The 13,593-nt window shown below is 41.1% G+C and overlaps 2 protein-coding genes across 2 annotated transcripts in view; one reads left to right on the top strand and one right to left on the bottom strand.

Annotated features, from left to right (window-relative positions):
• SLC15A2 (solute carrier family 15 member 2) overlaps positions 1-2,267 on the top strand; it is a 21,123-nt gene extending 18,856 nt beyond the window's left edge. The window contains exons 20-21 of the mRNA XM_072419075.1: positions 392-496; positions 1,664-2,267. Of these exons, the coding sequence (XP_072275176.1) occupies positions 392-496; positions 1,664-1,864 (306 nt within the window). The 3' untranslated portion in view covers positions 1,865-2,267. The remainder of the gene's footprint in view (positions 1-391; positions 497-1,663) is intronic.
• Positions 2,268-6,787: 4,520 nt separating this feature from the next.
• Positions 6,788-13,593, bottom strand: part of HSPBAP1 (HSPB1 associated protein 1) — a 49,882-nt gene continuing 43,076 nt past the window's right edge. Inside the window, exon 8 of the mRNA XM_072417912.1 lies at positions 6,788-12,332. Within this exon, the coding sequence (XP_072274013.1) occupies positions 11,940-12,332 (393 nt within the window). The 3' untranslated portion in view covers positions 6,788-11,939. The remainder of the gene's footprint in view (positions 12,333-13,593) is intronic.

Genomic DNA, 13,593 nt, shown 5'->3' with positions numbered 1-13,593 from the left:
AGGTTACATGGGGTGAAGGGATACATGTTGGTGAAAGGGATACATGGGATGAAGGGTTACATGTTAGTTAAAGGTTACATGGGGTGAAGGGATACCTGTTGGTGAAGGGATACATTGGGTTAAGGGTACATGTTGGTGAAGGGATACATGGGGTGATGGGTTACAGGGGGGGGGGGAGAGGGGTTACATGTTGTTGGGTAATTTGGAGCTTCCCCTTTAATGGAGCAGTCCATGGTGCCCGTGCTCTAATGTCTCCACAATCATCATATATTTATATAAAGAAATGTAGCAGATGATTTCAGATAAAGAGGGAGAATGTTTTTGGAATTGAAGTTGTATACATTTGTGATTGGTTCTCTTTGCTGACCCTCTGTATCTCCCCTGCCCCCAGGCTCCCTCCAGTATGAAGTCCGTCCTGCAGGCTGGATGGTTGCTGACTGTAGCTTTCGGCAATGTGATTGTACTTATTGTGGCCCAGGCTGGATCCTTTGAACAGGTTAGGCCCCACAGCTGTGGAATATTCTCATGCACAAAGAGAAATCCTTAAGACATTTCCCTGCCTTGCCCCCCACACCCTCAATGGCTACCTACCCTCCCTACTCACCTCCACAACCCCCTGTGGTTCCATCCATCAGTTTATATATCACTGTGTCCTGTAGTGATGGGCAGGCTGGTGAATGTGGTGCAGAGGGTAACCAGACCAACCCCTGACATGTGATGAATTGGAAGATTCCATTACATGTTAAAACCCAGGACCAATGGGTAATAAAGCCTTCTTTCATGGAGTAGTTTTTTTCTTTTTTAAACACTGTAAATTGAAAGCTAAACTCCATGATAACCACTGCAATGTGAAGGGCTCATTTTGTCAAGGGGATGATAAATGACATGCCATGCTTATCCTATTCCTCACTCCACCAGCAGCTGGCGCTACGTACCATCTGATACTCTGGATAATGGGTGGGCCCTCAGCATCTACCTCTAACATGCAGGACTGCTGGTCCTGCATTAAACGAGATGATGTTGGAGAGCTGTAACAGGTCAAGTAGGAAAAGGAGGGCTTGGGGAGACATTAAAGGGGGAGGGGCTCACAGGAGCAGGTTATAAGGAAAGTATATCACCTCATTTTTCATCCCTGAAACAAAATGAGCAATCCCCCTCTTCCACTGCAAGATGAATGATTTTTTTTCCATTGAGTTAGGCATTAAAGAACAGGAAATGGTGATGCTTTGCTAATGAAATGAAATTTATGAGTACAGATAATCTTCCGTTGGACAGCCACAAGTTGAGTGGTTGGAGCACAGATCCCGTTTATTGGACGAATCAGGCTTAACACCATACAGCCCTCTACTCCTATCACATGTGCATGCAACATACCCATTTGCCACTTAGCTGCATTTTTACAAACACATCACGTCCTGTAGTTCAGATTAACCTGAATGTCATTATTATCACTTGTGCCATTGGGCTAATTAAGTCATTCCATTTGTCTTAATAGATCGTTTTAGCAGCTGTGAATTTGGGCGAATACCTGGCATGGAAAATTTCTACCTGAACCCAATTGTTCCATATGCCAGTACAAAACGCTTTGGCTTTACATTCACCAATATATTATATATGTATAAATTTATATAAATTGAATGACGCATTTTCTCTTACCTTGCAGTGGGCGGAGTTTATCCTGTTTGGCGCCCTCCTGGTAGCTGTTGCCATTATCTTCTCCATCATGGGATACTTCTATGTTCCGGTGGATCCCAATGACCTAAAAGAAGAGGACGACACCGCCGACGATATCAAGAAGCCAATACCGGACTTCTATGAGACCAGCATAGATGGCAATGTAGAGGAGAAGAAGACGAAGATTTAAAATATAGAAAATAAGCTTTTAGGGGGAGAGAAAAGTGGTAATAAAAACTTTTGTAAATCTGCAGTTCAGCTCTCAAGATCCTGCCAGGAACAGGCACTTCCTGTCCCACTGGTTCCTGAGTTGTCACCAGAGGATCCCTCCGTTCCTCTTCATAATGGACTTTTATCTTCCGGTCCTGATGGACATTGAGCTGCGTATGAGCCAAAAAAAGTCAAGTGACATAATGCACTTTATCAGCCAATCAACATCATGCAATCTGTCCTCATGGAACCAATCACTTGTACAGCCTCTTTATATCATATCTGTGGTTATTACAAATTATGGACAGAAATACAAGAAATTGTTCAATTGTTTATACACAAAATAATAAAAATACAGAAACTATTGTAAAATCCAAGAATAATTTTGCTTTATAATGATTTGTTCTCCATTCCCGTATTCATCTTCTAATCCTAAAGCAAAACACTGAGCAAAATCAATAATGATATACAATATATGATGCGGTCTGTTAGCAGCATCAACACCACAGTTTAAAAATATTTTATTACCTGTTGATCCTGTCAGCAGATCTGCTAATTTTCCGCTTTTTGTGACAAGGTGACAAAACTGCAAAAAACAAAGCAGTGTTGTCACCTGTCAGGGCAGTCTTCAAATGACTTGGTAAGAGACAAACAGATAAAAGTGCAAACTCAGATGACACTTTTAAAGTAGTTCCAGCAACAATTCTTTATTCGTGGGTATTGACGTAAAACAACAGCTGATTATTGTAAGCTACCCCCCCCCAACCATGTTATATGGTGTGGCCCAACCCCTGGAAGCAACCCCATCAAAGTGCTGGAAAGCTGCAATATTAGCATTCATATTTATGGGGTTAGACACTTTTTTTCAAATTAAACATTGATTTAGAAAGGTGTTTACTGTCCAATGGCAATGATCAATGGGTGGGAGTTGAAGTGTTTGCCGCCCCTGGCTCATATAGAGAGCTTCACTTTCAGTGGATAAGCTGACCTATAGGTTTCCATTATGAGAAGGAACAGTAAAACAAAACCACTGTGTAGTGTTGAAATTCACAAAGTTTACCTCCCACTAAGTCATGTGACTGCCATTTTCATAATTCATTTGACTCCATGGAAAGTAACTCTTCTTTAAACAGATCGATCCTCATCCCGGCATCTTAGCTTTGTGAATGGAACTTTCAGAGTCATTTTCGTCACTTTTATGATGTCTGAAATTGGAGTTCACCTTTAACCTTCGCTAAGTACCCAATGGTTGACAAGTTCTCTCTTCTGTCTAGGAGAGTAAATAAAGTTTTCCTCCATCAATTTTCTCTGCAGAGGTTGTTTATCGCCGCCCGCGGCCCCTGCCCTCCGCCAATATGTGGAATCTTATTTCCAGCACTCGGAATTTAGATTTTCTTGCCAAGAAATGTAATTATAATGCTGTGCCTGTAAATCTGTCCAGGATTTGTCATCTCTGTAAAAAAAAGCGTTTACTAAATAAAGCCGACTGCGGAAAGAGGTCAAAACTTAACTCTAGGAGGAGGAAAGTAAAATACAGGGTGGCGGGGAGCACCATTAGAGCGATGGCTTTGCCGATCTACACTCCACTGTGATGCTGATTGGACAGCAAAATGAACTTTAAAGATCATTTAATACTCCGAAAGGCAATCAGCAAATCATAGAGTCCTGTTATTGGAATGGTGTTTTTCTGGGCCCCAAAATAAATCTCAGATATGCCAGAAAATCACTTTCAAACTATAAAAAAAACTTAAGACAATAAAAGTCACCATGTAAATTAATGTTATTAAAATCACCTTTTCATTTCAATCTCTCACTCTTTGTAAAAATTAAAATGTCAGTGCAGCCAGGGCAACGGTACTGTTTAAAACAGAATTATTCCTGTCTGGTAATATTTGTTGAGGATAGTGAGGGGTTAGAAGAGCCTAACGTGCAAGACCCTTTAGGCAAATGCTGGGCCACAAAACCTCTGTTAATTCAGTTTCTCAAGGCCAGCACCAGGCTACACATTCCCAGGAAGCTTTTCGCCCCTTAAATTAAGCTCACAGTACTTCTTGAGGTTTTTTCTGGAACCACCTTTTGCACCTACAGATTAGTGCAGTATCTGGCATTAACATTGCACTGCACTGCCAAAGATAGCTCCAGGAAAACCTCTAAAGATACTGTAAGGTCCCACTATGGAACAAAAGACATCCTTTTTAGTGGAAATTACCTTGGTGAAATGAGTGTCCGAGATGGCCCTGGGACACCGTGGAGTTTGCCTGGTCCCTGGAACCATTGGTGGCCTCCTCTTTCCACGTTAACCAAAAGATCACCTTGACTTCATTTGAAGGTTGATTGGGCGACTCTACACCTTGGGTGTAGGGAAAAATCTAAAGCTTACATCAAGGTGATCAGCAAAGTTAATTGAAATATTTATTCAATAGGGAGGTGGCAACCCGTAATACTATTTTTTCTTATACAATAGGTTCAGTAAAGTGAGGAAGACAGACAATCTGTTGCGGATACTTCTTGGATCTATGAAGGTTCGTCAGACTTCATTATGAAGAATCACTTCTTGTCTTACCAATGCCATACAGAAAGCCTTAGGTCTTCTTCATCTGTCATTTCTGAAGGAAGTCGCGACTCATTCCACACACAGGACAGCAACTGCTAGTGAAACCTTCTGCAAAGTGTTGCTTGAGACCAAAAAGCAGCTCCACTGGCTTCTACAAAAACTTTTGGGTTGGTGGACCCAGCTTGTATTACCACAGGGCTATTCTGCAACAAACTTGTATGAACCTTACTTAATATTATGATATTGTAGTCTATCCTTTGTGTTTCTATTCAGCTGTAAGCTGCCATGGTGCCCAAGTAAAAGAAAAAGTTGTGTACTCACCTTACTTTTCTTTCTTGATGTATCTTCATTAGTGCAAACAACAACTTCCTTCCAAGTTGGTGTAATAATATGGAAGAATGGGGATCAGATGGGAATTCACAAACTAATATTATCTGGTCGTATGTGCCTAATGGAGACAGAGCTCCTACCCAATATTTGCTGCTATAAAGATGCACCAGGAAAGGAAAGTATAGTTTTCAAGCATTTTGTCAGCGACAACCTTGAAGTTTCCCAAAATGTAAGTTGTGTTGTTTTTAATATTATTCTCCATATATCTTCTTATGGAACAAAAATGCAAAATGAAGCCAGCTAATGGCGATCCAGCGACAACGTACGCGTGCTGCGTTTGATAGATTTGGCTTGTATCTTGATGTATCGCCTTTTTAATTCTATTCATAGCGCGCCATGTCGAACAAGCTCCGCCATAAATAACATCGTGTCCGCACAGCCTGCGCGTTAGTGAAATACTCCGACTCTTGGGTGTAATGTCATAAATCAGATCGGGGAAATAAGAGGAACAAAATCTGATGCAGATAAGAAGCCCTATCAAATACAGACTGGACATTTATCTCTCTGCTGCGATATCTGATTCGCTGGCTGCAATGCTAACTCTTTCCACATGCTGACAAAATACAAACTTTTTTATGCCATTAAATCATTTGCAGAGCTGAACCTCCTGCTGAAGGAAATGGGGGGCTGATCCAACCCAACAACCCTGACATTTGCACTGTAGAGAATAACATTTTGTTTTACCAGCCTGACTTTTGATGTGAAAAGTTTCACAGGGAGTGCTAATCTTTTTAAAATGGGCTGTTGATTAAAAGTCTCACTTCACATGAATCAGCTGTCATGTCAGCATTAGCAAATCACATTAATTATTTTGGGTCAAAATGTCTGTGTCTCTTATTGTGAATAAAACATTGCTATTTCTGAGAAACAGTATCTCAAAGCCTAACTAAGATATATTTTATTTTTAAATGTTCACAGGCTGTCTTCTGCAGTACCTCATTTTTGGCACAAGATGTCCCCAGTCTTTCAGGCTCAATGACACCCTGAGGAAAACGTATGCAGTGTCATAGCCCTGTGTAAAATATGGATTTTTATACTTCATATCTTGAAGAAATACCATTAAAGTCTGAAAAAGTTATTGTTCTTGAATACACATTGGGTGTGAATTATTAAAGTTCTCCAAGATTCTAGAAGAGATTATTACTGGAGCCCAGAAGTGGTATGTATTGAGTTGAAATCACCATCAAACAGGGTGATTGGGGTATGTTCTGTCATTCTACATAGCAAAATGAAACTTTCACATCAATGTTCTGAATCAAAGAGCATAATATATATTTAATACTAGTTATACATAATGTAAAGTTTTCTCATATTCATGCCAAAATCAGGAATATTACAGCATGAAGATGGCATTCAGAACTTTTAATGCTTTTAAAATATTTTCATCTCTGTCTAGCTAGTTAATTTTTAGCTTGATTGATGGCTACCACATGTAAAACTTTGATACTATACAAAATAATTCAAACCAGCCATTCCTGTAAAATAACACAGGACATGACTATCATTCCTCACACCCATGCCACCGAATTGACATTGGATTCAATTGGAAAATGCACAAATCTCCCTTTATTTACAAATCTCACATTTTTTCAAATTAGGCCGATGTGAAGAATGTGCAAATTGTGGGTAAATAAATACCCCCTCCCCCAAGTAATTTAAATCCTTGTAGCATTTCTCCTTGATTAATGATTTTGTGTTACTTTACTTTCTAGGGAATTTGACTTCTTTAAGGAGAGTGAATTCCCGAGCACACAACATACATATAAAGCAATAATTGCACAGATAATCCAATGATAAGAATATTATTACAACAAAACACTTGAAGGGGGTGGGAGTGTGAATATTCCATACAAATCAGCTTCCCTGAACTCCTAGAAACATCATTTTCATTTAAATTGGATTCCTGGGAATGGAGATGTTCTAAGAGACGTCAGATACAAAAACACTTAAAGGAATAGATATTATGTAGCAAAGCTTTATTCTCGTAGAAAAGAAACAAACAAGACAAAACTTAGTTGAGCACAACATAATAACGTACAAATTGTGTAATCATTGTGTAATTGTGGAAAAGCAGTCGGGATTTGTCTTTGATTTTAAAACTGGGATTCTTCAAATAGCAAACTTTTGCTTATATAATAATATGAATTAACTGAAAAGTAAAAAAAATAAAAGAACCAATTATTGGTTGTCACATCAATGACCCAAAACATCAAATCATATCCATTTGATCTTCATATCCTGGGGGCAACCATAAAGATTTGTATTGAATGCAGACCTGGTCACTGAAACATCAAACTACCACAAAAAAAGCCACAACAATCTGATGTGGCTTCCAAAGCGTTGTGTGATGATTATATTCAACACATCACATGCTGATATAACTTCAGGTCTGTTCATGTAACTGAAACACCATCACAAAGATTGAATACACAGCAACAGATACTGATAACGTTTTCCTGCACTGCTTTTAGCTGTATTGCTGTGGCTTTGTAGATAGCAAAAACAAATCTTCATATGCTGCAGTAATACAGCTAAAAGAGGTGAATGAACATACAGGAAACATAGAATTCAGAGTGCCCCCCAGAAAAAAAACATTTCAATGGGACCCAGGCCCAGCTGACAGATATAATAGTTCTACCTAAGGGGATTTAATTTCAAATTTAGACTAGTGTGCCCATTCCAGAAAAGGCAAGGTTGGAGATATTAGATGGGTCATCTGGGGAACTTTATGTCTGGCCATTGAATAATGGATGACAAGATAGATCGGGATGGTGAAGATATGGATGGAAGGGAGAGATAAATAAGTGGGTAGGGAAGAAATGGATGTCAGGTTTGGGGGAGGTATATGGATGGTGTGAAGTTAGGGGAATCAACACATCGCAGGACACTGTGGGGTCTTTAAAGTCCATTTGTGAGGGACAAACTCAACTCAACAGTTTCATTTCAGCACAATCATAACACAAATACAGCTTATTCCAGCAGAACAAAGATAGGCTTACTTCAACAAAATAAAGTCCTGTTGCCCAAGCGGCTACCCCAAGGTTGGACTTGGTACTTACAAGTATCAAGTGTTGCATTTTCCAAAAGTCTTGAGTCCCAAGTACAGCATGGAGCTGCCCAGTCCTGCTCTCTTTAGCTTTGCTGTCTGCATTCAGACTGGGACTTATACTGCCCCACCTATTCCTGACAGCCCCAGACATACCTGTCAGGTAAGTTGGAAATCCTGGGCTGGACTGCCCACCCAGACCCATACCTTAATAAAAAAGGTCACCGCAGGTGGCCAAATCACATTCCTCGACTCTTTTGCAGTACAAAACCTCTTTTTAGAGGGACCATGACCTAAAGAAGGGATGAATATGTCATCCAAGCCCTGGTGTCCTGTACAGTGGGAATGTTCTGGTCCATCAGATGAGGGTGGACAAATAGGAATCAATGTCAGCAGCAGGTGAGGTATACAAGAAAAAAAACCTATGGAGGATGAAGTGTGCAACCAGGTGGTAAGGTGGGTGGTGGGGAGATTTTTTGGGGGAGGGTAAATGGGTATTTGGAAAGATCTTTGGGGTGTGGGCAGCTTGATGGTTTGTGGCCAAAATGGTCTGTAGTGGGGTCCCAGAAGGGTTGGTAAGGGCCCCCCAGATAGCCACCCCCTCACCCAGGGTAGTGTATACAGCACGATAGTATTCCTTTGCAATTCTCAGTAAAAGTTCAAAGCAAATAATTTAAAAAAAATACTAATTTATGTCTCCAGAAGAAAATCCTTCATCCATCTCAGTGACACGTGATGTAAAATCCCACCAATCCCCACCCCCGGGGCTGGGTTTACTGACATATTTTTAACATCCTGCTGAACTGTAAATAAAATTTATAAGCAAACACAGGCTTTTAAAAACAATTTCACTTGGGTCATGTTCCCATAATTACATTGGTTGTTAGGGACAATACTATTTTGAAGAGCTATGAAGGCAACTTGAAATTTGGTGGCCATAGGCTTCAATGCAAATCGAGCAAATTAGCTGAATTATTAAATTTCGGCATAAACCCAACAGAAATTTTTTATTATAAAAAAGGCCAAACTGGAGACAATTGTTGCCTCAAATTTACCATCACTAACTTTATTATTAGTACTCCTCTGCCACCACTGATAACACAAAAAAAATCACAAATCTCATCTTCTTTGTGTTTGGTCTGTGCAGGCACATGGTTAGTACAGGAGGTACAACACTGGCACCTAATTAGTGTCACTAACTGAGCTGCCTTGTGATTCCATTGAGTGAAGTTATTTCTCAGTTCACAGAACAGCCTCTCACATATTGTATCAGCACTTAGACATTCCTAAACAGTCTGCATTTGCAGGAAATGCCCACACATGAAATTGTAACCTAATGACTGACACAACAGGTAAACAGCTAAAAAGGGAGGACCAGGCAGCATAGATACCCTGACAAATTTATGGAAGAATAGAGTCCGAGATTACTGAATTGCAATTATTGTAAAACATGTTTAGGAAGACCTACTGTATCACATGACAGAGACTGATGGGACTGGCTCAGTGTTCTCTGTACAGCACTGCAGTATATGTCAGAGCTATATAAATGTATAAAAGTGTGTGACTGTGGGGGGGCAATAGAGTGTCAGCTCTTCTGGTGCAGTGGCTGTGACTTCAGAATATGTCAGTACCAGTAAAAAAACAATTCTGACATGGTTTTATTGGAAATCATATAGTTGGCCGCATACGCTGCTTGGGATTCGAAACGCGCCAGCTCGGCCGACACTCTAAAAATAGTCATTAATAGCGGAGAAGTAAATTTATAGAGCCGGGGAGAGCTGAGGACGGCATCTTATTCTTGTGTTTTCAGCTGGAGCCCCCTGAGGCCGTGCACAAACACAATATGCTAGCACAGGAATAATATTGCGCATTTTGTGCCCGGCGTCCTGCGGCTGCCCCCGCTGTCCTCCAAGACACAGAATGCTTCATCCAGACGCAAATTGGGCTTTCTATTAACCCCCAGCTATATTCTCACTGCTCCTCAATCCATCAGTTAATAAATAAGATTAGTTCAGCATAAGGTCAGGTCTCAGCGGCTCTGCAAAGCCACAAATCTCCCGCTAAGGTGAAGAGAAGGATGTGCCGGCAGGGGGGACACCAACTGTACAAATCTGCTTATTGTTCTTGGCATAAATAAAATCAGCTTCTATACAGGGAAAAAGAAAACTGATGACTGCAAAACTTTCTGTAAATATAGGCAAGAAATAGCACCCCCATATGTGCAGGTCAGAAAGGGTACTACAGTCTACAGAGCACCACTAGGTCTCTGCACCTGTAAGATGTACGAGATGATGGAAGTGCTGTGTTCACAAATGGTGTACAGAGGGCTCATCAGTCTATACATTTCCTAAGGAAACTTTTCATTTATTATCTGCATTGAAGAAATCTACACTACATCAATTCTTTTCGTCTGATCCTCTCTCCAAAAGGATGAAGCCACTTTTTTCAGGCGTCATGCAAAGTCACCACCTACTTCCTTGGATAAGAAGACAGAAACATGTAAATCCTGGTGTGTGTTCACAAATGTCTGACGCAGATCAGCATCTGCTGCAGCCTCTAATCTTGTGACTTGCTACAAAGTTACAATACAGTCCGATCACTGGGGGATCAGCATGCTGCACATATCATGAAATATATCTGATGATAGGTCCACTTGAAGCATGTAAGCACTATTTCTCGATTCAATTATATGTGATCAATTCACAGACATCTCACTTAGTCTGCACACTGCTGTGGAAAGCTGATCTCATACATAAATAATGACAGTACATCAGGTCCAGCTGTGAGATGATTATATGGAAGGTGTTACACAGCAGGATCTACTACTATCTGCTCCACCCAGCTCAGAGTTGTAAGATGAAAGAAACATTGCTGAGCAATCAGTGAAATTTCATAAGAAACCTAATAATGGACAGAAAATGCTACAGATGTGCTAAAGCTAAAATATAAACTGTGCTACAGATTCAGGAGATCTCTTTCTATGTAATATAGGTGGCTCTGCTCACTGACTCACTGTGATGGATAACCTTCTCTATCATCATTTAGATTCAAAATTCAGCAAAGCCAATTGGCAGCCCTGTGAAGAGGCTATTTCTATCAGGAGAGGATAAATAATGGAAATGAGAGGAGCATTCAATGTCTCCTCCTAATTCTCAGTTACCTACTGCCAGAACAGCTGCCAGGTGAAGCATTGTGTTTAGTGCACTTTGAATTGTGATGTGGAAGCTTTAGGTGCAGTATGAATAGAGACTTGTTGTGCCATGAATGTAGTCTAGGCGCGGGATGAATGGAGTCCAGGCGGGGCATGAATGGAGTCAGGCCGCTGGATGAATGGAGTCCAGGCGCGGCATGAACGGAGTCCAGGCGCGGCATGAATGGAGTCCAGGCGCGACATGAATGGAGTCTAGTTCTGGGATAAATGGAATCTAGGTCTGGGATGAATGGAGTCTAGGCTAGGGATGAATGGAGTCTAGGCTAGGGATGAATGGAGAAACTAATGAGTTCAGGATGGGGATGACAACCAAGGGCTCCGCAGTCTAAAATTCTGCAATGACAGCTTCTGTATTTCATCCCATTTTGCCAGCCAGACAGCTAATTGGCTACTACCCATGACATACAAGTGCAGCAGTGCGCCTGGCCTGCCCCCTCAGTCTGTTCCTTGAATGATGTGATATGTATGCCATAAAGCTCCAAGAGTTTTATTGAATAATGTAATTTGCATTTGACTGGGGGGGGGCAGGAAGGCCAAATATAGGCAGATATAGTGCTCCTATCCAAAAAAGTTATAAATCCCCCCCCCCAAACAACTTTTTCTTAAACTGCATTTTTATGAACGGATATTTTTAATATAAAATGACTGCCAACATTGCAAACAAATCTCTATTTCCCAAATTCACATATTTCAAGTATAAAACAGTGACAATGAAAACATTGTGCAGTCAGTGGCCAACCCCATTCTGGTCATTTGACATCCCAGACATCCTAAGCCCAGTTATAAACTCGATAGACCCGGTGATGGGTAATTGGATCACCATTTGACAAGGAAACAAACATTTGGTCATGTGACTACCTATATGTCCGGTTTAGTAGGAGCTGAGCCACCAAGCGGACAACCTGAGGGTTCACCAGACAGTCCAGCACGGCATCAGTGGTAAGTTTGTCCACCTGTTTTTCCCCTGCATTGGCATCTTCTGCGCCCTGGGTCTCCTCTTTTACCACAGTGTCCTTGTCACCTCCAGCATTCAGATCACCTGATGCAGGTAACACAGGGAGGAGATACTGGCCGAACTGGGTGCTCACCACATCCGAAGACCTGCCCATCTGTCTCTTCTTCAGTGGCGGACTATCCTTGTCATCGTCTACCCCGTCTATCTTATCCGCAGCTCTCTTGTGCTCCAGGTAGGCGGCACATGCCTGATTCAGGTAATCCAGGTTGGTTCCATGAGAGGTGACGGCTCCCTGCAAAAGTCACAGAAGAGTTAATGGACTTCAGGCTCGGCTGGCCTTGTATTATTCCACAAATCTGCCTAGACTTCACTTCTGTCAACTTCTTACATAATATTTATATTCTCCCCGAGTTTCAGCCGACGATTGGATCAGCAGATTTTCTCCTTCAGAAGGCCAATTACATTTCTCGCCTGCTCTGCGTCTACTCTCCAAGTGATGGAAAGATTCCCCAACCTGAAACTTTGCTTGTTTAATGCCGATCAATCAGCGTGTTTTTCCCTCCTGGACGTTCATTTACTAAAATTATACAAAAGGAAACAGCAGAGGGACCGGCGGCAATACCAAGTGAAATCTAAGTATTTGAGAAAACATCGATTCGCTGCAGCTAAACCATCAATATGCAGAATAATACCATAGATAATCTATCGCATCTGTGAAAGCAGCTGGATGAGTTTATTCGACTCTGTGGGGGGAAATCTCCAGTGCATGCAAAAGAAAATTGTAATTATAAAAAGCGCTAAACTCAATAGCCGTCAGTATGAAGTCCAGAGACTGCGCTGAGTGTGAATCAATTCATAATTATTGGTATGAGGAGCGAAGCCTTGGAGACCTTGGATATGAGACATTTGGGAGTTGTGACAACTATAATAAAGAATCACAAGGAAAAACTCTTTATTACAAGTTTTCCATGAGATGATGAAGGGTTAAAACCTCTGTAAGGTCTTTAATGCTCCTGTGAGAAGAGGAAACCAACAGGTGGAAGTTTGGATAAAGCCAACACATTTCAAGGGCTTAAATTCTACATCTCTTAGATTGTAAGCTCTTTTGGCCAGGGTCCTCTCCTCCTCCTGTGTCATTGTTTTCATCTCTCTTTCATTTGCAAAGCCTATTTTAATGTACATAGCTGCATAATATATTGGTGGTATATAAAACCAGTATATTAATAATAATAAGCCTTATGGAGTGCTCCTGTGTCCTGATGATAGGGCACTGAAAGTTTACCAGATTTACAAATTGAACTTTGCAAAACACATTTGGCATTTTCCTTATTGCACATTGGCCGATTCCAGGCCTTCTGCTGATGTGCACCTATTACTCTCCGGTGATTCCGGTATCAGATCCTGCTGGGGAGATTTGTCCTCTATATATGTTCTGCTTAGGACCTATAGAAATTCCCAAATACTACAGTTGTAAGTGAGGGCAATTCTTCCAGTAAGGAAACATGAGTGCTGTACCTTAATACTTTGAATATGGATTCACTGGATTCTATGAG

The sequence above is a fragment of the Pyxicephalus adspersus genome, chromosome 7 (genome assembly GCF_032062135.1).
Source record: "Pyxicephalus adspersus chromosome 7, UCB_Pads_2.0, whole genome shotgun sequence".
In the NCBI taxonomy this organism is placed as follows: domain Eukaryota; kingdom Metazoa; phylum Chordata; class Amphibia; order Anura; family Pyxicephalidae; genus Pyxicephalus; species Pyxicephalus adspersus.
This window is presented reverse-complemented; position numbering and strand designations above follow the sequence as displayed.